Genomic DNA, 26,111 nt, shown 5'->3' on the forward strand with positions numbered 1-26,111 from the left:
AAAGATGGTAGTGTATATCTTAGGAGTTTGTGGGTTTTTTTCCCATTCACAGCTTCAGATAAGCAGAAACTCAGCTGTGGAGGTTGTATTCAGGCCATCATGTTTTATATAGCCACTACCAGAAACAACTTTTCACCCCAGGACACTCGGGAACAGGAAGCCCTGATAGGGTTGCATGGTATCTGTCTTCAGAGCTTTCCAAGATAAAACTAACGCCCAGAGAAAGGTGGGCTGACGCAGCACACCCTGCTTTGGGCAAGTTAGACTCAAGGCCTGAAATTCCTGTGATCTAGGTCAGTGTCATGGTTTAGCATAGTTTAGGTTTTTAGTTAAAGAGGGCTCCATCAGCCACGGAAATGATTCTCTTGCAAAGAGGTGCTTACAGCTTCCTCTAGACCCGACAGAACCAATCAGTTGGCTAGTCTGAATGCTGGCAACTTTTTTAAGCCACTTAAGAAGCTTGACACGCCTCTGTGATCCACATTCAAGAATGAACAGTGCCTGGGAAAGCTCTCTTGCTTCTGGCTTTTGCACAGGTAACTGGGGGCCCGCGGCGCAGCCCAGCGAGGCCGGGCCAGGCCCTGCTTGGCACATCTTGGCTGAGATCTCAGCCACTTCTGCTCGCCGGACACCCGGCGCAGCCCCTCAGTGCAGGCCGGGCTGGCCAGGAGACAGCCACCCCAGAGCCACACAGCCCTGTTCCATCCACGGCCCTGCTCCGTGCAGGTGGCCCCACGGCGTGGCCAGGCCAGGCTGGCCCTCACCTAGTGTGGCCAAAATTCATCTGAGGCCGCCGCCCGGCAAAGACCATGTTACCAACAGTGATAAGCGAATTACAGCTGCAAGGTCCGGGTGAGATTAACTCTCTTAGTGCTGTAAGATTCCTTCAGAACAGATGAAACTTACTAATATCAATCCTCTCCCGAGTCAGGGGAAGGTACGTGAAGAAAACACCATAAAGACACCAAAGTCAGTGAAGAAGGAAGAGCTGAAACCCCAAGAGAGGAGAAAGAGGAGATGCTTCAAACCTAGAAGCTGAGATTCTGCTGTAAAGCTATGGTGATGAACTATGATACATCAGAGTGATAAGACTGATCAATAGTTCACTCATGCAAGCACAGTTAACTATTGGGAGACAGCAAATGTTAATCACAAAACCTGAGAAGCAGGATTCGCCCTAATCTTGTCAAGATAAGAGGAACAAGAATCTGTTTGAAACCAGCACAGAAACTGCTGAGTCACCCCACAAAGGACTGCCCATGCTCCAGAAAGAAAGGTGAAAAGTGCATTGTGATGAAGAGTACTGATCTTCATCAGAAAGACCCCTGAGGAAGAAGAGGAGCCTTCCTCAGTGAGACCACCAGGACACACCACACGTGTGACACGTATGCTAATGATATTAATGACTTCCGAGAACTAATTTGTATAACCACTCCGATCCCAAGGAATGTGATGACTATTCATGAATTTTACCCATAATATCGTGTTGTAGGAAGTGCCGTGTGTGTGTGTGTGTTAGAAGGAGCAATCCCCTACGCACCCGGCACCGAATAAAGCAAATACCCGCTTCTCCAACTCTGTCTCTGAAGTGTCTCTTGGCCTGGTTTGGGCGATTCAAGAGTACCCATTGTAATTTCATGAAAGCATGGGGGATGGAGTATTCAAACTGCAATCATGAGCAAAAGTACTTGTGCTGAAATAAGCAAATGTTGAAGTAGCTGTGATTTGATGAGAAGCTTGAACAGAGAGAGATGAAAGTGATGAAGACCCTTGCTCCCAGGGAAGAAGAACTCTGTTCCTAGAGATGAAGATGATCCCAGAGATAGATGAAGAGAACCTTTTGCTTCTGAACAGCTCATCCTTAAAATGGTACCCCAGTAGCTAAAGATGGGACCCTCGAAAGCACTTGTGGGGAAAGCTGTAAGTCAAGGGAAGGGACTCTCACATGCGAGCAGAGAACCAACCTGAGCGGCTGTCTCGCTGTGACACTGAAGCCACGAGAGAACTGTTTCTTGTGGAGATGTCTCCATAGCATGAGCAAGAGACTCCTCTCTCTAAGTGAACTGAAAAAGATTATTATAGAGGTGGTAAACTGACTGAAAAATCTCAAGGGTTGTCTTTTTACGTTGTCAGTGGGAGAAGGAGAAAGGTGGGGGGAGGAAAGTGTTCTGAAGGTTTAGTCTGATTCTGACTTTTTTTTAGTTCTGTTAATAAACTTCTTTATATTCTTTTCAGTTTTGTGCCTACTTTGCTTTCTCCTTATCTCACAGAAGGAAAATAAGTAAGTAATGGATATTTCGAACAAAAACCACTACAGTCAGTAATTAACTCCTTTTTGTACACTTCTAGGATTTTGGTCTCCATGGCATACAAAAAGGCAACTTTAATGTTGCACTGAGAAAGTGCAAGTGTGTACTTGATAAGAAATGAAGACTGTTCCAAAAAGCTCAACATAAGTTTTATTAGTAATATTTTGATACTTCCTTCCCATCCAAAAAGTGAGTACTTGTCTCTCCCACCTGTTTACTGAGAAAATTGGGCTATGACCAAGTTTGAGGTCTTCTGTGAGGCTTCTCCCCTCCACTGGCTGCGAGCCTTTGTCAGCATAAGAGACCTTTAAATCTCTTCCACCTTCATTCAAAGCTGGTACTGAATCTTCTCTCACAAATTAGCTAACTTTGCCCTTAATGACCAAAACTAAGACCAAAATTTAAGTAAAACTAGAAGGAATGAGTCTGAAAAATTATTAGCAAAACAAGATACTGCAGTGATAGTACATATTTTTTGTGGGGTTTTTTTGGCTTTATTTGATTTGGTTTTTTTAGTCCTTCAAAACAAAAGCAGCAGTATGCTGCTAAATTTATGCCTCTAAATTTACTTTTTGACATACGGAAAGCTGTAGAGCTGTGATAACGCAGCGTTTGGTGCTTGAGGCACCAACTCTGGCATGCCCCAGGTCAGAGACAGTCCAGCTGCACTACTTCTGCGGGTCACTGAAGTGACTTCGGCATCAGGAAAAGAGCTGCTGGCTGAGCTAGCTAGCTGGCTCCTCAGCAGAGGGAACACAGCAGGAACCGATGGTGTCGCCTCACGTTGGCTCGGAGACAAAGGAAGAGAGAGGCTGTTCGGGTCTGGCTTCTAATCTATCTTATCTGGTTTATTGTTAGAAGTTTCACAACCTGAACAAGCTCGGAAGGCTGGAAGCCGATGGGATGGGATGGGATGGGATGGTCCCCTGAGGCTTTTTCCTCAGTTTTATAGGGAATTTGAAAACCCCGGTGAAAGGGGAAAACAACCAATGAGTTACAAGCCAGGGGAGGATACAATGGAACAAGAGCCACTGTGGTAAACCGAGAGGCGGGAGTTGTAACAGAGAACCGAGTGAACCACCAAGTAACCGAGAATTTTCCCGAACCGAGGAGGTGGCTTGTACCCGGGCACCGCCCAGGGGGTGCGGCTTAGGCTTCTGAGCCGCCTGTCGACCCACCCTCTGAGTCTGCCTCTTGGGAAACTCCATCCAGGGGATGGGCTGGGATTGATTGGCATTACGCAGCCCCAGACCCGCAGTGGGCTGGGTCACACCAACACTGTGAAGTAAAACCTTCAGCTGAAAATGTTACCTTCTAATGTTACAGTCAATGAAAAATGGTTTAAAAAGCCATGCAAATGCTGGGTCTGCAGGTGCAGCTTATACCGTCTCCTCTCAGTGCAGGTTCTCCAGGCAGCCAACAGCTTTCATGTGGCAGCTGTCCCATGCTTCAGCTGCAGAACTGTGAGCAAACCATGGACACATGCCAGGGAGCAGGGTGGATCACAGCAGACAGACTGCTCAACACCACGCTGGCCAACCCCTGTTGCACACTAATACGGCCAGGTGAGGCATAGGGGCCTGACACACAACAATCACAGAATCGATCAGGTTGGAAGGGACCACAGTGGCTTATCTGATCCCATTTCCCTCCCCAGGCAGGGTCATTCCAGAGCACATGGTACAGAACTGTGTCTACATGGTTCTGGAGTATCTCCAGTGAGGGAGACTCCACACCCTCTCTGGGCAGTGCTCAGTCACTGCACAGTAAAGAATTTCTTCCTCATGTTGGGGTGGAACTTCCTGGGCATCAGTTTCTGCCTTTGCCCCTTGTTCTACTGGCTGACACCAGAAAGAATATCCTGGTCCATTCTCTTGATACCCACCCTTTAGATATTTATACACATTAATGAGGTCCCTTCTCAGCCGTCTCTTCTTGAGGTTGAACAGGTCCAGCTCCCTCAGTCCTTCCTCATAAGAGAGATTCTCCAGACCCTTGCCCAACTTAGTAGCAGTCTGCTAGAACTGCTCCAGGAACTCCATGTCTCTCTTGGGGCCCAGATCTGTACACAATGCTCCAAATGTGGCTTCACCAGGGCTGAGTTGAGAGGCAGGGTCATCTCCCTCGACCTGCTGGCAATACTTTCTAAGGCCAGGACAACATTGGCCTTATTGGCCCCAAGGCATGCAGCTGGTCAGGGACAGATAGCTGTGCACCAGGACACCCAGGTCCTACTCTGCAGCACTGCTCTCCAGGAGGTCAGCTCCCAACCTGTACCGGTGCCCAGGGCTGTTCCTCCACAGGTGCGGGACCTGCATTTCCCCCTTGTTGAATTTCAGAAGGTTCTTCTCTGCCCATCTCCCCAAGCTTTTGAGGTGCCTCTGAATCCTCTGAGGTATCAGCCACTCCTCCCAGTCTTGTATCAGCAGTGAACTTGCTGAGGAGGCATCTGCTCTTTCATCCAATCATTGATGAACAAGTTATACAACACTGAGCCCAATAGAGAACCCTGGGAGACATCACTAGTGACAGGTTTCCAACCTTACTCTCTACTACTGATCACGAGCCCCTGGGATCTGCCACTCAGGCAGTTCTCAATCCATCCTACCATCCACTCATCCAACCCACACTTCTTGAGTTTGCCTATGAGGATATTGTGAGGGAAAAGCAAGGTGGGCAAAGAAGCATTATGCTTGCTTCCCCGAGTATAGACTCCCCTCCACTTGCTTCTCACTTCACAGCTGGTACCTGCTCCTTGCTGGGGGACGGATAGAGGATCTCCTTTCTGGTGGCTGCTCCTGTCTCAGGGAGGCCAGAGCACAGTCTCACCAGCCTCTGATTTTCTAACACTTCTCAGCCTTTCTAGTTTGTCTTGTAACTCTGATGCCAGGCTGGGCAGGTCATCTACCTGGTCACATCTGATGCAGCTGCCCATCACTGGTAAAATCCACTGACAGGCTCAGGCATTAGCTACAGCCCGAAGCCTGGGTGGCTACATGGGGTTTTTGCATGTTTTGCATGTTTTTTTGGGAGTTCAGTCTGATTCACCGCATCTTTTTTTGTGAGTTTAGAGGACTCAGTTCCCTGCTGAATGGACATTAAATATTTGAGTTCCCTCAGCAACTGTAATGACCAGAAACTGAGCAAACTGCCTGTGCTGCAGCGCCCTTCCCTCTCCACACCCTGTTCGCCCGCCCGGGTCGCCCGCGCTCCCTGGAGCCGCTTAAATCTCCCCGCGCTGCTCCGGGCAACGCTCCCCTCCGCGCCTCAGGGCTGCTGCTCGGACATCCCCGAGCTCGGAAACGCTGTGGAGGGCAGCAGGTTATGAAGCCCTCCCTTAGGTTATTCTGTAAGATGATCTTCCTCCTGATTACTGCTTTGCATCGCCATTTCGACCCAAAACAAGATCCCACCTGTAAGACTGATACTCAGAGCCCACACACCCCACCCCGTCCCGTCCCTTTAAATGCCCTCCAGCTGCTCGCCCCGCCCTTCCCCTGGCCAATGGCTGTGCAGTTTCCTACGACGGACGGGCAATGCAACCAATGGAAGGCATCCAGGATGAGCGCCGACGCGGGTCGTTTTAAGCTTCCCTCCCTCTGCGAGGCTGGCCGGACAGGTGGGATCTCGAGCGCGTGAGCTGCGTTCGATAGGTTGCTCGTTATGATGGGCAGCTAAGCCGACCAATGGCGGAGGCGGGGCGGCCGGCCCTCCCCGCAGCGGCGGGTGGAGTGGGGCTGTGGAGCGGAGCTGCTGAGCGCCACCATGTTCCAGGGCACCGAGGCCCGAGCCGGCCAAGCCTAGCTCCAGGTGGGGCGGTGGGGGACGCTCGGCGGGATGGGGGGAAAGAGGCGTGTGGTTGGCGCGGGGTCCTCGGCGGGGCTTTGTTCGGGCGCGGGAGGTGCGAGCTCCGGCTGAGGGCCGGGGGGGTGGGGGGGGGGCGGGGCAAGGGCGGGGTTGTAGCCTTGGCCGAGGGAGAATCGGGTCCAGCCTGAGGGGCCTCTTCGCCGCGGCGGGCGGGAGCGCAGGCCCATCCCTCCCGTACCGCTGGATAGAAGCCAGCGCGTGGTCGGTGTCTTCGCCGTGCCTCAGTTTACAGGTCGGGGAGTGGCCGCGTTGCGCTCCGTTGGTGCTGCCTCGGCTGAGGCCACGCTCGGGGCACACGGGGGCCCGACCCCCGAACTCCTGCAGGGACCCCCTTGGGGACAGGGGCCCAGCGCCGGGGAGCACCTTCTCCCGCCGTGTTTCTACTCACGGGGAGCGAGGGGCCCCGGCTGCTCTCTGTGAAGCTGTGAGGGGGAGGATTCAGCACAAACGCCTGCAGAAGCAGATGTTTGCATGTTTTCGCCCTACGAAGTTGAAATATATTGCTTTGTTTGGAGGAGGGCAGACACCCTGAATACCGCATGGCGTGAGTGCAGTGATTAATCCATCTGCGAGGCTGTCCCGTGCAGGAAGGAGGAAGGGTTTCGAAATTGTCTAAGAATGCTTTAAGTTTGCTTGCATTCCAGTCGCTCCAAGCTGTGACCTGGTTTTAGAAGACTTTTGAGGATGCTCTGTCCTTGGTGTAGTCTCTCAGAAGTGTCTGTTCTCATAGTAATTTTGAAACCACGTTTAACGCATAAATTGGGTTCCTGGGCAGACCGTTGTAACGTGTTAGTTAACAGCGAGCAAAGGTGGTCTTACAGCTTGCTCCCCGTTGCCGTGTCGGAGTGTGTTTGTGGTGCCTGAGAGCAGGCTAGAGCCACTCACAGCTCTGTACCGGAGCCCGTGGCAGCACCGCAGGCACGTCCTTCAGTGGATTTGCAACGTGGTCTCTGAGGCGCTGACTATTGACTCATGGCCTGTGCCATCAAGAGCAAAAGTACCTGGTTTAAAGACATAGCTTATTCTGTTCATTCCCTAAACAAAACTTTGTTTAGTGAGAATGCAAACCTTTTTGCAGTTCTTGGTATGTAGAAGTTGCTGTAATTTAAACTGAGCCTAATTCCAAATCCCTGCAGCAACCACCACCAGCTGTGGAAGCAGGAAAAAATAAGTCTTCCTAAAGTGAAAATCTTTCTGAGGAAATTATAAACAAGTGTCTGCATTTTGAGAACTTCATAATACAGGGGTATTACAGTTAGAAATAAATGATGCTAAGAAGATTTTAAGTGAAAGCTTTCACTTAATTGTCCAGGGAAGTGTGTTTCTAGTGACCCTATTAATATGTACAGTGATAGGGCAAGCAACTAGTTTGCTGAATCGAATTAACTGCCTAGTTTTATTTTATTAAACTTTAACAATGACACTTTGTATTTTTAAGGAAGTTTTGCTTTTCCAAAATAAAACATGGGATTGCATGTCTAAGAGCTTCTAAAAGCAAAGCAGGACAGAGTTGTATCATTCTGCTATTGTGCGCTATAAAGATGCATTGTATTAACATACTCTCAATTCATCCAGTGTACGAGCAGTTTCACAGCTTCTGCAAAGAGCTGACAATGGTAAATTTAACCATCTTGGAAATGGAATGCTTATATTCCTCTACTTCCATCGGGGCCACTGCAGAGTATCTTGGAGCTTTCAGATCAAGAGCATGGCTGCATAACACAGCTTGCTGTTTCTATGTGAGTGAGCTGTTTAATGAGCCATGAGTCTATTGATCCCACAGCAGGAGCACCCCAGGACCTCTGGTCTTGCCTTAGAGCCTGCAGTTCCAAACCTCAACACCTGCTTCCTGCGAGTTTCTCTCACCTTAGTGAGTCTCTTATGTATAATGCAGCTCTGTCTACTGTATTAGAACAGTCTGAAAACTGACAAAATTTCAGTGTTTAACTTTTAGGCAGGATTAAAAAAAAAATTATGTAGAGGGTGTCTTGAAGTAATGGATAAGCCTTGTCACCCCTTCCATTGGTTGTCTGAAAGGCTTAATGAGGAAAGCGCACTCAAATTCACGTGTGTTAGAATGTGGGGGGGGGGGGGGAAAGATCAGAAGAGCTAATTAAAATTCTTCAAATCTGCCAGAAGAGAACAAAGCAATTAGTAGGGGCTTTTAAACTTGCAGAATAGGGCTCTTGATTTAGCTGTTTTAGAGGCATTCACAAACTTCTGGTCTGCTGGAGGGGAGGGAGAGAAAGGCAGATTTAGATTTTGTAGAAGACAAAGGGTGGTTTTTTCATGATTTGAAAGAATAAAACACCTTCCCAAAGGAAGAAAGATCAAACATACCTGGCTACAAGACACAAAAATGTCTCTGTGTAAACTGACATAATACTGATGTAAACTAAAATGACTATATAAAGTTGCTATATAGTATATGTTAAATTTCTGTGTACTCTGTTGAAGCAGCTCATCTTGACTTACTGAGTTTAGCATGCTGTTTTCCTTTGTTAGGATTTACAGGTGAAACCTGATTTTCTTACTTGGTCTGGGGGACCTGCACGTCTCGCTCTGCTCCAGAACTGAGTACGTGGTAGTACAGGGAGGCAGGCCAGCAGTGCTCTAGAGGCTACACAGAAAGAAAATAGCTTTGTAGTCTCCCACATATTTGGTTGGAGGGAGCGAGTGCAAAGCCCTGTCCTCTTTGCTGACATCAGCTGACAGACTTCGTTGCTGTACTTCAAGGTTATTTTGGTAATTCCTGTGAATGACTTAGTTATCTGACTTTGTATTAGTTTGAATTTTATTAACCTGGTATTACCACCATTTGAACATTTATGTAATGCTTGGAAGGTTCCCAGCATTTAGAAGTTCCTGAAATTGAGGTGGTAAATCCACTTTGCGTATGTAGTCAAGATTATTTTGTGTGATGCTGGCAGAAAAGGTACTTTTGCTGATTTCCACCTTGTAAACACCACCAGTGATCCCTCTGGCTAATTTGTTGAACAGTAGGGTTTTCTTAGTGTGGATACTAAGCTGAAAATAGGAGGACAGTATAAGATTAATCAGTGTTGGATTTATTTCTAAGTTTCTTTACTGAATTATCAAGACTTTTAATCTTAAAATGAGTTTTCTCCAGAATTTTTCTGCAATAGCTCTTAAAACCCATTGCAGGAATGAGAAGTAATTTGATTCTTATGACTGGCTATTTTTCTTAAACCAAAAAAAAAATTCTGAGTGTAGTTATTTTATTATTCCCTTCTATGCTTGTATGCATGTGTTAAGCAAACAGCATGGTAAATGGAGTGAATCTGGGGTGTAAGAGACTCCAGCTGTATAAACAGCTTTTTACTTCCTTTTAGTCTTTTTGCTGGTATACTTAGTGTAGTTGGAACGCAAGAAAGACTAGATGCAGTTAAAAAAAATAGCTGAAAAGAACAGGTAAAGTCAAAAATCATTTAAATTAAGTGAGAGGACTCCATTTTAACAGAGACCCCCTTCCCAAACTACTTTTTTGTAGAGTTCCCTTTTCCTTAAGTCTCCCCACTTCAAATACTTAAACTGCCTCGGTTTCTGGACCATTGTGAATGATTGAAATTCATAATTTACCTATACAACATCTGCTTTAATAGTGGGTTTAAATCTTCTAAGATATATGGAGAGCACAGAGGCTAGTTGGATCTGTAGTCTGTTGGACACTAAATTGTAAATAAATAAGCTTTGTATGATCTGTGCACAAGAAGTTGTCCTGTCTGCTGAAATTCTAGTTACTCCTCAAGCTAAAGGCATTTATTAAATCCATAGTCATAGTAAGGATTAAAATATTGAAATTGGCCAGCAAAGACAGTCCCTCTGAGTCTAGTACTATCTATATAAACTATTCCCAGACTAAAAGAGGACTTTTTTCTCCTTCTTCCCAGAGTGTAAAACTGCTTTCTGCATCTTGAGATCTGAAATGTGCACAAAGCTAATTTTCTGACAGAGCAGCCAAATATCTCTACTTTTGTGAAATTAAATCTTAAACTGGAGTAGATCTTGGCACCAAGAGGAACCTCATTTTATGCTCGGCATAGCTCACCTGGAATGGCATGCTGCTGTCACAGGGCTAGGGAGAGAAGAGGTTGTAATAATTCACTGACATTTGAATTGTGTTCAGGTACATGGGATCAAGGTCTTGCAATTTGTAACTGTTCTCTTGGTTTAAAAGTAAAGGTTACCTTAGGTTCCAGATCAAGGGTTCAGATTAGAAGTAGTATAAATGAGCTACTACCTTTGTTCAGCTGCTGAGACTGTGGAAAATTGGTAGATGTAACTGTAAAGATTATTTTTGATACAGAATCCCAGAATCATTAAGGTTGGAAAAGCCCTCTGAGGTGGCAGAGTTCAACCTTTGACTGCTTGTCAACTAGACCAGAGCATTAAGTGCCACATTCAGTCATTTTGTGAATACCTCCAGGGATGGTGACTCCACCACTGCCCTGGGCAGCCCATTCCAATGTTTAACAACCTTTCCTGTGACGAAATTCCTTCTGATGTCCAGTCTGCCCTCCCCTGCCACAACTTGAGGCTGTTTCCTCTTGTCTTGTCCCTGTTCCCTGGGAGCAGAGCCCTATCCGCAGCCCCGTCCTGTCAGGGAGTTGTGGAGAGCCAGAAGGTTCCCCCTGAGCCTCCTTTTCTCCAAGCCTAGCCCCCCCAGCTCCTTCAGCTGCTCCTGGTGCTCCAGACCCTTGCCCTGCTCCATTCTCTTTGCTGGATATGCTCCAGCCCCTTAGTCTTTCTTGTTGTGAGGTGCCCAAAACTGCCCCCACAATTTGAGGTGCCTCACCAGTGTCCAGCACAGGTTTCTGTCCTGGTCTGGGTGGCCACACTGGTCCTGGTACAGGCCAGGATGTCATTGGCCTTCTTGCCCACCTGGGCACACCCAGCTCGTGTTCAGCCACTGTCAACCAGCACTCTCAGGTCCTTTTCTTTGCTGAGCTTCTTTACAGCCATATTTAGGTATTCATCTCTTTCCTGTGCTTTTTCTGTTAATTTTCCAATTAATTCCACTGATTCTACTCCCAAATAGTGGTCTGGTTCCTTTTTGGGGCAGGGCTCGTAGTCTGTTGAACAAGACATAGGCATTAACTATGGAATTACTACTGAAGGACAAGCATGACTTTTGGTAAGTTTTCAAGAAGTTAGATCATTTCTGTTTTAAGCTCCAATTTTTCTGGAGATCATTTGCTATCCTCTGTTGCAAAGCTTTAGTTTTAATGGATTTGCAGCTCGACCACTAAAAAATTGGCTTTTTGGTATTCTCTCTCCATTCTTAACTACAGCAGGTACTGTGATAACTGATGATTGAGACTAGTAAAATTTTTAGTAGTTATGAAATGTCTGCCTTTATTTAAAAGGGTTTGAATTGTATGACAGATTCAAAGTTGGTATGTGCAGTTTAGCAGAAAGTCTGATTCTGTAATGGTTATTTTTAAAACCCTAACCAGTCATGGCTTCTCTTAATCTCTGTTGTTTCTGGAACACCGCAGATAGCGTAGCCATTTGTGTAGGTGGCAGTGTTAGGATCATTCCAAGTAATCATAGATAGCTTAATGATCAAGTTGACTAACTAGGACGTTGGCAATATTTGTGCTGAACTTAAGAATATTAAAACAGCTCTTGAAAAGTAGATACTTCATGGATATAGCAGAATTACTTAATGTAAATTAAAATCAGAATAGTTACATACAAGGAGAGAATGGGAAGGGGACACCAGATATGTTGAATGCTATAAATTTTAAAAGAGTTTTTGTATCTTGTTCCTCATTCTGTGATATAGGGTATTGAAGCCCCCAGGAGGAGATTCTAGTAATCTCTTTGGGAGTACAGAGGAGGTGTCTTCTTCAAGCAGACCACATCGGATGGCATCCAATATCTTTGGAGCATCAGAACAACCTCAGAACATTCCAAAAAGAACAAACCCTCCAGGTAAAAGCTGCCCCCTCTTTCCGTGTGACTGGGCCCTGGATTGCAGCATAGTATGGTTTTGTGTTCCTAAACTGGAACATTGGGTTCTGTCTTCTTCTGTTGCATTTTTATATACTGAGTATATATATACAATGTATCTCTTCAGACTTCTGAATATATGAATATTTCAGTGATCTGCATGTTCACAGACTTCTTAGCACATCATCCAGGTCTTAATTCTTCCCAAATTGAGGTTCTAAGAAATGATGAAAGGAAACAGCTTCTATTGTAAAGCTGTATGAGCAGTTGGCTCAATTTGAGATCCACAGGTGAATTGTAACAAAGGATTTCAACTAGGCAAATAAAAGGAAGTCCCTTCTACAACCCTAGGCAGCAGGGTTGTAGAAGTCTTTGAATTATATTGGTTTTGATTTTTTTTTACTATAGTGTGATAAAACTAATCTAGAAAAAAAGTCTTAACAACTGCCTTGCAGGAGGAAAAGAAAGTGGCATTTTTGAGGACTCTAGTTCTGCTCAGCCTCGTCCACGCATGAATCCACCTGGTGGGAAGACAAGCGATATCTTTGGGTCTCCTGTCTCTCCCAGCATTGTGCGAGCACACCCGAACAAGCCCAAGGTATTTGTACTTCTGTTGCTGTTAGACCAAGAAGCCAGCAGCTCTGGGGTCCTGTCACACTCTGTCACGTGCCTGTGCTCTCCTTAAGAACAGAACTGAATGTGCATGGAGTGATTTTGAGTTAGACAGTTATTCCCAAAGTCTCTTTGATAGCTTGCTATTTTGGGTGTATCAGATCTCTGCAGTTTGTTGTAAAAGCATTAATTAGACTGTGGATGTGCGTTCAAAAAAAAAAAATGAAGAGAAAAAAGCTTTTGATCTTTCTTGTGAGTGAGGTACAGCTGGAGTTCTTGACAGAGCTAAGAGGCATTTAAACTGGATAGGGAGGAGATACTTCTCCTTATTCTGCAGTTTGGCAGGTGTGATTTTGATGCAAACTTGGGAGTTGGTGAGCTAAAGTCATAAACCTTTGTGAGGACTGGCTGCACACTTCACCTCTCCTCTCTTAAATACATGTATCTACAGTCACCTTGAAAGCACTTCAGCAGGAGATTAGGCTTAAGTGATCAACAGTGAAAAAGTGAACTTGGGTTTAGCGGGGTGGGGGGGGGTCCCAGGTGCAGGAGAGCCAGCCGGAGTCATGACACGAACACCGATACGATTTGAGCATCAGGCTCCAGTTTTATTGTTTACCTTCACCAAGTTGTACTTCGCAAAGTTCACGCCCCTTTCCCATGAGAAAGCCTCTAAGCAGCGGGTGAGCTGACCAGTGTATACCTTTTCCCAAGGCTGTTCAAGGCTGCTGGCTAGCAGGTGCCTTGCAAGCCTATCTTCAGCCTGAGGCCCCGTCAGGGGTACTTCTGCAACAGCCCTGGGATGCCCAAGCTCTCCTGGGGCATCCTATGCCCCCGCTCCACAAGGAATTCCTCTACATATCCCCTGTTTTCTTTTTGGGCAACCCAGGTCTGGTTGATGATTTTCTGCAGCCCCGCTTTAAGGCAAGAAAAAATACACCCAAATATTATTAAGCTTAATATAACTACAAATAGCAATCAGCAGCCTTCTACTACCAAGGTACGCAGCCATCTGGTGATACCCAGACCCTTAAGCCAATCTCCAATAGGGTCGTCTGTCTCCCGAAGGTTGTGTAGGCCCCTCTGGAGGTCAGAGAGGTGCTTGTGAATTGAGACAGAGTGGTCAGAAAGATTCATACAGCACATAACCTGGAACTCTTCACAGCTGTGGCCGTGAGCTAGTAGCAGAAAATCAATGGCTGTCCTATTTTATAATACTGCATGTCTAACACTAGCAACATCTGTGCTTAGCTCGTCAAGCATCTGCGAAGTTACGTTTAACTCATCCCTCGCCCAGCAAGCAAGTTTATGCCAAGTAGCGTGAGCCCTGGCTGCTGAAGCACCAGGTAAAAACATAGATGCTAGCCAAATTAACTGCCTTCACTTGATCTAAATGGGCAGACAGCTGGTCGAAGATGTCCGCCAATGCCCTTGTCTCAAGACAGTCAAAACAATTCCCCACTCTACCTCTGTGTCTGGTGCTATGTGCAAGAATTTACGCAACTCCCCCTCTTGGTTTCGCCTTTGGAGAGGGTTACCCGACACCCACCACAAGTCAGTAGCAACCACCTAAGGCAGCTGTTACGTTCGCCACAGAGTCTTGCTATTTCTCCTGCTACGGAGAGTGGTGGATCTGGCAAGTTCTCAGCCCCCTCGCTCAGCCACATGTGCAGCCTCTCCCAAGGCTTCTCGGGATGGAGGTCCCAGAGTTCCAGCTGTTATGGTAGTGGCATCACTTTCCTCAGGAGCTGATGCTGACTGTGCCTTCTCGCTTCAGGGTCCTGTATGCATAGCACGGTACCACTTGCTGGGCACCCCTCTGGTTAGTGCTGCGGCGATGACTTGTCCCTGTTGTTGCAGGACATTCTGCAGCGTTGCAGTAAAGGCAGTTGTTTGAGATGACTGCTCCACACGGCTAGCGCGCACGAGCATCTCGTCTACTCCTGCTCCCTGGGGCAGCGTAGCAAGAATTGTCTTAGTCTGCTATTAGCATTTTCAAAGGCAAGTGTTCGGAACATTTGCTCTTGGAGCTCTTCAGAGAGCTCAGTTGCATCCTTTAAGGCTGCTGACAAACGGTCGATCAACTGACCATATGGCTCTGACAGCCCCTGTCGGACTGCTGCATACGGGGGAGACTTCTTCTTTTCAGGTACTGACAACAAGGCTTTGTGGGCAAGAGTCTGTGACAACTGATGAATGACTATGGGCATAGTCAGCTGTGTCACTGTCACTCCATAAGCCCCACTCCCAGTTAGCATGTCAGCTTGGAGCGCATACAGTGGGTCTTGTGTATCACCTTGGTGCTTGCTAGCTTCTTCTTGTGCTAGCTGCTTCCACGTTCGCTCCCAAAGCAGGAGCTGTGAAGGGGTTAACAACAATTGTGCAATGTTGATGCAATCATTAGGACACAGGACATCTGCTGTAAAGATAAACTGCAGAATGCTTCGTGCAGCTTCAGACCACGAGCCATGTATGGTGACCGTTTGCTTGGCTTGCTGCAAGATCTTCCAGTCATGGGGTTCCCACTTTGCAGTGTCCCCTTGTATCTGTACAGGGCAAGCGAGGGCATCCGCTGCTTGCCAATCATCCTCAATGATTGCATCATGGATAACTCCATTCCATCTCCTTTGCAATGGGTCAGTCCTCCCTGTCGGGGCTGATGGAAACAATGGCTGCACCTCCCCTTGCGGGAAGGGAGGGGCTGTAGGCACTGTGCCCGATTCTCACGATGGGAACGTAGGAGTTCTGGGTGGTAACTTGACCGGTGGGGCCACGGGACGCCACAGTGCTGATGGTGTAATATCACAAGCCTTGGACTCCAGCGCGTCCTGCCGTGTAGATAATTCAGCAAGCCTTTTGATTACTTCTTGCATCACCTCTCGGTGCTTCTCCCCCTCTTGGGGCTTACCCCCGGCAGCCCTGGCTGGCTCTGGCTCTGCAGGCAACGAAACCGCAGAAGCCGCTTCGCTGCCAGACGTTGCTCCGCTGTCTGGCAGAGGGGGGTTGTGCGCCGCCACTTTCAGCCGGGCATTAGGACCGCTGGTTTGCGCTGCCACTTTCGGCCGGGCACCAGGACTGCCTGTTTCTCCTTCGTCCGCCTGTGCCCCGCCCCCTGAGTTGGGCGGCTCTGCTTCCACCTTCACAGCCGTTTCTCCCTCAGACTTCGGAGGGGTAACTTCCTTCCCTGCCAAGTCCAGCAACTCCCGCAGTGAGCGGATGGGTGCTGCTGTGCCTTTAATCGGTCTTTTCGCGGCCAGCCTGAAGAACCACGCAACCCTGGACTCCGCCCTGGTCCCCGGCCCCTGCTTCATAAGACCCCCGTCTGTTCTGTTCCCGGAGCCGCCGCTCCCTAAGGCCTCCATGGTGGCCACGGCCACTGTCCTCTCTGCTTTCATCTCTCCGAGAGTGCCAGTTACTGCTCTCCAGGTTAAGCCGAGAGCTTTAGCTTCTTTAGCTTCCTTTCCATCCTCAATCGTGGACAGCCACAATTCGTTTCCAACTTCCCCCACGCTTCGGTTGAGAACAAAAGCCAAGTGTATTTCACACACCCGTGTTCCTGGGCCCACGTAACGAGGGCATTGAGATCTCGGTCTTTCACGATATCGCCTCTCTTAGAGAGGATACTGGCTAGGAGTCGAGTCCCCACCTCATAATCCATAGCTGCTTTGCTGCAGGTACGCGCTTAGCCATGCGAAATTGCGGTCTCTGGCCACTCAGCTTTGCGGTTTAGCCCCCTGCTTTACTCGGCTTTGGGGCTTATCCTCCGGCTTTCTATTCAGCTTTGAGACTGGGCCCCCGGCTTTACTTGGCTTTGGGGCCACCTGCTCTGGCTCCCCTGGTTCCGCCGCACCGATACGATGAAATTCAGTCTTACTGCATTTAAGCGAACCTGCATGTAGCAAAACTCACCGGGTCCCTGTTCGGGCGCCAGGTTTAGCAGGGGGAGGTTCCCGGGTGCAGGGGAACCAGCCAGAGTCACGACACGAACACCGATACGATTTGAGCATTGTGCTCCAGTTTTATTGTTCACCTTCACCAAGTTATACTTTGCAAAGTTCACGCCCCTTTCCCATGAGAAAGCCTCTAAGCAGTGGGTGAGCTGACCCAAGGCTGTTCAAGGCTGCTGGCTAGCAGGTGCCTTGCAAGCCTATCTTCAGCCTGAGGCCCCGTCAGGGGTACTTCTGCAACAGCCCTGGGTTGCCCAAGCTCTCCTGGGGTATCCTATGCCCCCGCTCCACAAGGAATTCCTCTGCACTTGGGATCAGTGGTGTCAGGCCCGCCCAGCAGGTACTTGATTCCTGATAGACAAAAGTGTAAAGTGTCTCTTGGTATAGTGTTACAGTTGTTACACATAGGTTATACAGTTGACTTTTGATCTTAAAGCTGGGATGTGTAATAGTTGCTTGTAGTTATGACCACATCTGGGTTTGGAAAAAGCAGGATACATTACCAGTTACTGTATTTAAGTGCCCTATATACAGATTTACAACCTGCTGCCTTACTCTAAGTAAATACTAATAAGTGAGTAGATATTATGCTGATAATGTCTTTGGCATGTCAGATAGCACAGAAATTTAACATTCTATGAAACTGATGTGGTTTAGGAATGGTATTCCCTAGTTTAGTGTTCCCACTGAAAACACTCCAAACCATGCACCACTCACACTCCCCTCCCCCTTCCCCCTGTGGCTGGGGAGGGAAATTGGAGGCACAAAAGGTAAAAATCATGGGTTGAAATAACAACAATTTACTGGAAACAGCAATGAGATAGGAAAAGAACAGTAACAGCACAAAATTTATAATGGAGTGTACAAGAAGGATGAACAATTCACACTTGAATGCTCACCATGTGAACAAGGCACTGCCCCAACCACTCAGCCACCACTGCAGGCCAGAAGGGACCTCTTCCCCCCACCCCTTGCACATGATGTGGTAAAGAATAAGCTCCAGGTCCTGGCCATGCCCTCCCTGGCTACTGCAAAAATAACCCCGTTGTGGCTGGAACTGGAACAGAAATTGTCATTGTACTGAAAACGACTCTAGTTTTTTGTGGAAGCTTAGGAAGAAAGGATCAGTCCAATTTAACTTTCTTGCCTTTATTTTCCCCTTAAATTTAAAGTGTTGGTAGAGTGCTTTCTTTTTATGCATATTCTGAGTAGGGGCCATATGCAAGGAGGAGGAAAAATAAGACTGGGAGCTAGGTTTTGGCAGGAGTAGTGCTGTTGGTGTAGGAGAGGGTTTTGCTTTGTTTCTCTGTACTCCTTTATTGGGATGGTCGCTATTTCTTTTTAGTTACTTTTTTTAGAAATGTAACTTTAATTCCTATGAATTCCTGACTAAATGGAGGACAACATTTTGGAAATTCTTATGTCATTGATTAGAGCATTGAAATTGTGGGAGATACTGGGATGGAAAGAAGACAGGATATTTACAAAAAACTACTGCAAGTTGAGTTTCATGGGTGGGAAAACACTTCTCTGAAGTGTGGCTGTGTCTTTCCAACAGTCAATTGAGATTGTTGGGAAAACAGTCTTAAAATGTTTTGATTATTACCTGACTGTTGGGATACTTGCTGTCCTTGAAGACAGGAATTGCTGCATACAAATAGGGTCTTCAAGGGCTGGTTGTATTATAGTTGTGTATACCAGCTTCTCCTGGGTGATTGCAGGTGCTTGACAGGAATGGTAATTCCTGACCTTAAAATCAGTGAATCCTTAAGGCTGGAGAAGACCTGTAAAATCGAGTCTGGCAATTAACCCACCACTGCTGTGCTTACCGTTTTGATGATCTAACGTAGCCTCTTCATCCATGTTTCAGTGAATTGTCTGAGATGTGCACCTTGCCATAACATAGAAGATTGGTCCCCCTGCTTTTGGGTTTCTGTAGAAGTGGAGGGGATGAAGGGCTGCACACTGCTTACTTTTACTTGATCAGTGATCTATTAGAAATGAAGCAAAACTTCCAGAAGGACTTTGTGACAGACTTGCTGTTTGAGAGCAATAATACACTAAGATAGTTTTTGATTTCTTTGCAGGATCACATTGTCTTGAAAGAAGAGGAAACACCAAAGAAGCTAGAAGGTCAGCAAGAGAAATTATTTTCTCTGTTCTCTTTGGAAAGATAAGCTCTGACGAAGTTTCTTGTGCTTCTGCTTAAACACTAGCCTTAGTCTTGTGATTTTAGGATAATCTGACTGAAAAGTTTAGTCAGAAATCTAATCACTTGTCTCAGGGAAATGGTTCTCTTCCTCTTACTGAAGTGAACACAGCCATGAGTCATGATACTCTGTGTCTGTGTATTTATACTTTGCTTGATGCCATGTGTGTTACATACAGATATGTATGGAATCCATATATGGCATCTGTATATTGCCATCTCCTTCAAATGGATAATTTTGGCCTTCTGTAGTTGTAAATAATAAATAGCTGACTGACAAAATGTATTCTTGCTCAGCTAATTATTAAAGAATTATTAAAGAATGATGGGACGTCTGCTTTCAAGCTCAGTGTGAAAGGATTGATTGGTACGTTGTATCTCTTAATTGCCTGCAACTGCCAAAATAATTCTGAAGGTGTATTGCTCAGTCTTTATATCCTTCTTAGAAAGATTGCTGAAGGAAGAGAGAAATTGTTGTGAAAAGTGAAATTCTTAGCACCTGTTTGCTTCAGGAAAAATGAACAGATAATGAGAAACCTTGATGTGCTGTGGATGGGAGATGTGGGAAATAATGTGGCCCACAGAAGATGAGGCACTTACTGTACTACAGAATAGTAATTGATCTGATGATCTAATCTGTTTTCTTTAATGCAGCTACAGAAAATATCAAACCACACCTGGAAGATGGAGGCGAGAAAAAAGCTCTGGGCAAAGAGGAGCGATGCAAGGAGCCAGAACCCAAGATAGACAATCATGAACCCCGACTAGGGCCAAGGCCACGCTCACACAACAAAGTCCTCAATCCGCCAGGGGGGAAATCCAGCATTGCATTCTATTAGGGTCATTGTGTCACTGTCCCTAATGGAGAAACTCTTGTCTGTGGTGGCGAGGTCAGTTTATACACTATTGCTTGTGAATAGATACTTAGGCAGATGGATGAGGGTTATGTTAGAGTGTGTAGGAAAGATAACCTGGTGATTTGGGGAGGGAGGGCTAGGGAGGGAATGGGTGCCTTGTGGAAGATGTGAGTATTGGCCTGCCTGGGTGGGTGGCAGAGTGGGACATTAGTGTAACTTTGTGAAAAATCAGTGCTACTTAGTGGTGAGTTCCTCAGACTGTTAGGTTCTTACCTAGCTCATGGCTCAGGACACTCTTGTGGAGTCAGGCTTATCCACACAGTCAACATGTCAAACATTGTGAATGGGAGGGGGCCTGGAGGTCACACCTGAAGATTCTGAAGCACAGCAGGTAGGCTGGGCTTTCCCCATGGCAATGGAATGCAGCTTCACAGTGTGAGCTGACTTGCAGTCACATGAATATAAATATGTTCCACTGGAACAAGTAGTGCTGCCAAGGTTAAGAGTGTCTTCAGTCATTGCTTCTTTTTCTTTCTTGCTTTGCAGCACATGATTGCTGATACAAGGACAAAATATGCTGAAGGTTTCTTTTATGCTCATAAACCATCATATGTTTGTAAAGATTGTGGTCTGCCCCTGCCCAGATATTCAGGTCTTTTGGATGCCTTTAGTAATCTGCTGATTACTGTGACTAGCTCTTCATGTGTGGCAGTCCAACATGCTGTTTCATGTAGGTGCCTCTAGTTGAGTGCTTGTAGGTTTTCTGGTAAAGATGTGGGTGCAAACAATAGCTTTATGGTACTCTTTGAACAGAGGCAACTTGGAAGTTTACAGTTACCATGGGGAATATGCTGAGATGTCAGCCAGGTCACTCTGACCCAGCCTGTGTAGAAAGGGCTTAGCTTCAGTCCATGTTTTCACTTGGTTCCCTGTGGAAACCAGGACTGTTCTCCTGTCTCCACCACAGTGAATTTTCCTGTTGGTTTTGCCTGTGCCGAGCCTGTTAGTGAAGTCTCTTGTCTTTCATCAGCCTTACCTTTGCCTTTGACTGTCTCAAATTTTTGTTGGTAAGGTTGGGAGAACTATGTAAGTTCTCCCCAACCTAGAGCTGTAGTTGATTTTGCTGTAGATTACCTTAGTTGGAAAAACAAAGCCAGCACAAACAGAAGGTTTCTATTGCTAAAGTCTGTTGTAAATCATGTTTGGAAGGTGTGCATGTTTTGCACAGATGTTTTTGGGGGAGGGTTTGTTCTCTGAATGGATTTTATGATCATATCCAGAGCATTGGTATATGAATGTTAACATTAGGTGCTTACTGTTAAATATATTGAATACTGACCTTTTAAATCTGACATATCAAAACAGGAGTTGGTCAGTTATGCCAAAGACCAAGTGGCCTTATTGTGTATATCCACTGCTGTTCTAGCCCATGTTCCCTGGGAACTGCTGCCATTGAGATGGGATGCTGGGCCAGGTGCTAAACCTCTCTGTGATTGTAATGCTTCCTAAGCCATGCAGTTCCCTTGTGTCAGCAGCGGTGGGTGACTGCTTTAAGACTTAGTTGTCTTTTCAAATGGTGAAATATATGGGGCAGTGCTAGGATAGAAACAGCCATGGAAAGTAGGGATTTCAATGCCTTTGTACCTTTCAGATTGGTTTGGAGCTGCCTGTTATTTTTCCCCCCCAGGAAAACAAGGCAGTAGTTCAGACTGCAACCCTGGAATGAACTTATGTTACTTCCAAACATGTATTTTCTAGCAGCTCTTCCTGAGTCTGTGCTCTAGCCTCTGCATGAGTCTCAGACACATTAGCCGTTTCAGTTCCTTGTTCCAGTACTTGACAGGAAGCTTGTCATGTGGAAAAGTCAACCAGAGGCTGCTTCCTGCACTGCAGGCTCTGATATAGTTGGTGCTATCTCCAATATCAAGCATTTGGCATCTTTTAGTACCTGATGTGCATTGGCTTCAGTGCCTGTCTTTTAAACAGAAACTTCTAACTAGGCCTTAAATTAGTTAAACTATGTTAATTTTCTTGCATTTCTTTCTTTGGAATCTAAACAATGTTTTCAACTCATCAAGTAAGATTGATCTGAGCATTTCTCTGGGACAGAAGGGGATTGGAAATCAAATGACAGAACATGCAGTTATCAATAAACCTCTGTATTTTGTTACTTCATTGTGTGCTGTAGATGCCTGCTTTTATAAATTGGTCAGTACTTTATTTCACTATAGCTACACTGGTGAATTTTATTGTCTGAAATGGGAAAAAAATTGCATATACATTTTCAGGCCTTCTGTACAGGGGACTGTACTCAGAAGCTATGACATCCTGCCCAAGGCTGCCCATAAGACAGACACCTCTTATCCCTGGGTTAGGGGTAGGATGGTAGCAAGAGCTCAGCTTAATGCCTTTTTGTGGGCAACATTCCATGATGTTCTGTACCACACTGGGATTTTATGTTCTTCAGCAATATTGTAAACAGAATTAAATATTCAAATATTTTAAATATTTAAGGCTATTTGTAGTAAAATGTAGCAATTCCCTGTGAGCAGGGGATATTCTTTATGTGGAGAAGTCATACCCTCACTTGTGTGTTTCTGTTGAGTGCATAAAACATCCTTCATGTGCCAGACTGCCTTGGCTGACAGAGGAGGGAACTGCAGCTACTGACATTGCAGTTCTGGGTGAGCTGGATGCAGTGGCCTCTCATCCAGGATGTTGCGTGTCTGTGTCATTCATCCCTGAACTTCCAGGCTGTGATGCTCTCAGAGCCTCTTGGCCAGCCCTCACTCCTACAGTGGCTTCTGTGTTTGGCCATTTACAGTTCAGAACTCTCCTCTGAAGCATGTACAGTGCTTTGGGTGGGATCTGCATAGTGTGGGAATGTGGCAATGTCCTTGATAGATCGCACATTAGCAATGAAGGATTGTCTTTCCTTTGAGCTGCAGCCAGTATAGCTCCACTTTGCAACTGTGTGTGTTACCTCATTGCTTTCCCCAAAACTGCTGGTTTGTAGCTAAACACTTCAGATAGAATGTTGTCTGGGTTGCTGTTTCAGTCTGGGCAGGAAAATGATAGTATCCATAGTCCATAGTGAGCTTAGCCAAGGAAGTGGTTAAAGGAGGACTTGCATGCTTTCATGAGTTGTGTGTGGTTCTAGGCATATCTGCTGCTTAGTCCCTAAACATGTCACCATGTCTGTCCTGTACACGACCTCACCACTCTAGTGAACAGCCCAGCTGCAGTGTGTCATCCCTTCTGATTCCCATAACCCAGATCATGCACAACCCCTGTGAAGACTGCTGGCTGCTGTGCAAAACCTTTTAAGCAAGCACTGTCTGATACTGTCCATCTGTTGCATGACTGCATAATACCCCGCACTGCACTCTCAATGAGGAAGATTAATGTCCTCTCTGTTGGTGTTTTAAGCAGCATTACTGTGAGGTTTTTGAATGATTTATACAAGCTAATTAGACTTGGAATATCCAAAGTACATTCTTGGGGCTTGTCTAGTGAGAGAAGATGTGTAAAGTAGTCGTGTGGAGACAATTATTTAAGTATTAAATGAGTAACTGCTGTAGTATGTTCCCTGGAAGGTTCTCAGAGTTGCTTATGTACAATATGATCACATTGGTGTGTGGGTGTCCAAGTCTCTTGGCTACCTGGGTGATTGTGTGGTGGCCTGGCCACCCAGCAATATGTCCAAGCCCTCTGATGTGTCTCTTGTTGAATTTCAGCTTGAAGCTCTGCTGAAACCGTGTATCGCTTCCCTTTGGAAAAGGTGATGGATTAAATGTCATTGAGGCTGGAATTTTCCATTGTTTCTTAAGGAACAAAATTGGGTCACAGCATCCTGACTGTGGGGAGACTTGGTCACATGTAAGCTGTTTCTGTCATTACTGGTTATCAGCTATGTAAGAACCACGGGGTAACAATTCATTGCTGGCCAAGAGCTGATGCCCAGAAGTCTCCCAGCAGGCTAAACTGGCTGCCCAAGCTGGGCCCACTCACCACTCCTCCCTTTGAACATAGTCAGTGAGCAGGAAGAGGCAGATTTAAATTAGTGGGCTAAATTAGCAGCCCTGATTATTTTTATGGTGTTATCTTCTGGGAATGAAGACAGTCTTATCTTGAATTGGCTTTGCCTTTCTTTCAAGCTCCTTATATTGCGAACAGGACAACCTCTTCCTCCTCAAGCAGGTCAAAATATTGGCCATAGCCAGCAAGAATGCGGGAATTTGCTTTATTCGCATCACTTTACTTACATCAACCTCTCTAGGTCCAGCTGCCTTCTAATTGTGGTGTCTTACCCACTGCTTTCTCCTCCCTCCTACATACACAGATATTTTAAATAGTAGCTGTGCTGCCTTTGGCTCTCCATGACCCCTCCTCTGCTGCTGCTTGGGTGTGTGCTATGCGCCACTTAAGCCAAAACCACAGAGTGCTCTGTGTCCAGGTGGATCAGAAGCACAGGGGCCTGTTGAAGTAACGGGAACTTAAGGTTATGCCAGGTCCTTCATAAAGATCATAAAGATGATGGCTTTTTCTCCACTGTCTCCTCCCACAGGCTTACATAAATGTGTGCTCTACTGTGTCAGTGTTTAACATTCTGGCTGCTGGGAGCATGCACTGGGGCATGAAGAGCAACACAAGTCCACCTCAGTGTGAACTGCCTGAACTAATGTCCACTTTAAGGCTTCACAATCTGTATTTTACGAGTTTCAATCCACTGTGTCTTTGGCAAGAGGAATGTTCTGCCAGAGAATATTTTGCAGCTTAAATGTTAAGGCTCAGGCTGTCTGAGGCTGGGGACAGGGTGAGGGGTGGGGATTTCAGTTACCCATTATCATGATCAGTGTGACACTAGAAAAGTTAAACAAAAAAAAACCCTGATTGTTTCCTTCCATTTCTTGCAGCATGTTGACCTCTGTGAATGCCACCCTTTCATTTTCATGACAACCTCAACCATAGTATGAGAGCCATGCAACTGCCTTTTTGAAAGCTCAGAGCTGAGCTCTGGTATCCCAGCTGTGGGTGTCCAGCAAGAATGGGGAAGACAGGCAAAGCGAAGTTCATCAGGGAGTCATTACTGGAAAATGCTGAGTAAGAGTAAGCTATCAGTGTGCCCAGTGGAGGTGAGCAGGTACCGTTCCAGGAAGGGACATCATCTGCCTCCTTACTGTTACATCAGCTTTGAGCTTTTTTATCCATCTGAGCTGAAAGACAGGAGCAGCCTGTTCAGAAGAACTCTGCCTGTGAGAGGCTCCAGTAGAGTCCTCCCACCCTGAAGATGGTCTTAGTGCAAGAGACCCAAAGGTCATCAGAATGTCCTCACATCTTCAGATTCTATGACAGGACTTTTATAAGCAAGTGCAAGGATCTTTGTACGATGGTTTCTGTAAAACCCTCTCTAGCCAACAGAAATTCTCCATATAGGCAGTGAGCACAGGAGAGGGGCAGGAATGCTTCCTAGTGACCCCCAGCAGAGCAGGCAGTGAGGCTTTGGTGCTACACCAACGCGAACCTTGTTAACTGTTGGCAGACTTTAAGGAAAGTATGTCACAACTCTTCTTCAAAACAGAAGAGTGAAGTTTCTTTTCTAGTAATTTGGAGGTAGATTATGGGATGTCAAACAGGAATGGCTGGTTTTTGAGTGAGCTTCTTCTATGAAGGAGCAATTACAGGACTTCGAGTGGTTATCCCAGCACTCGTTACAGCACCAACCCCCTTTGAGTTTAGCTGCTGCATCACATGGCATAAACTAAGAAAGCTGATGGCTTCAGCAAACCAGGCTGAAGTCATTGCTTTTAAGCCAGGGTATAAACACACCAGTCAGCTCTGAACACATATTTTCTTCTGTACGCAAGTCTCCAACATTAGTTTACAGCCCTGCAGTATGTGGTTTTTCATAATGACAGCTGGAAATTCATCATGGGATTTTTCCTCTGAAAAAATGTAAGTGCAGGATTTCAGCACTGAGGAGTAGTGCAGCAAGTGGAGGCCAAAGGGTATTTTGAAGCCAGTCTAGCAGGAATCTGATTTGCCAGCTGGGTTAAAATACTGATGAGGCCTCACATGGAGCACCATGTGCAGTTTTGGGCTCCCTAGTACAAGAGAGATGTGATTTAGGGAGTGCAGTGATGGACCAGAAAGGTGGTAAAGGGACTGGATCATCTTGCAGAAGAGAGGAGGGGCTGAGAGAGCTGGGGCTGCTCAGGAAGGCTCTGGGAGATCTGACCAGTGTGCTCAAGTACCTGCTGGGAGGGAGCAAGGATGAGGGGGTCAGATTCTGCTCTGGACAAGAGGCAATGGGCACAAGGGAAACCACATGGAA

At 46.3% G+C, this 26,111-nt stretch overlaps 1 protein-coding gene across 1 annotated transcript; it reads left to right on the forward strand.

Annotated features, from left to right (window-relative positions):
- The first annotated feature begins 3,783 nt into the window (after positions 1-3,783).
- On the forward strand, positions 3,784-22,407 carry JPT2 (Jupiter microtubule associated homolog 2). Its single transcript, XM_039560548.1, is given in 8 exon segments — positions 3,784-3,874; positions 3,967-3,989; positions 6,030-6,095; positions 6,097-6,119; positions 11,986-12,134; positions 12,608-12,750; positions 18,799-18,844; positions 19,575-22,407. Coding segments are annotated over 8 exon segments (726 nt in total). The 3' UTR covers positions 19,760-22,407.
- Positions 22,408-26,111: the final 3,704 nt, after the last annotated feature.

Source organism: Corvus cornix, chromosome 14, assembly GCF_000738735.6.
Source record: "Corvus cornix cornix isolate S_Up_H32 chromosome 14, ASM73873v5, whole genome shotgun sequence".
NCBI lineage: Eukaryota > Metazoa > Chordata > Aves > Passeriformes > Corvidae > Corvus > Corvus cornix.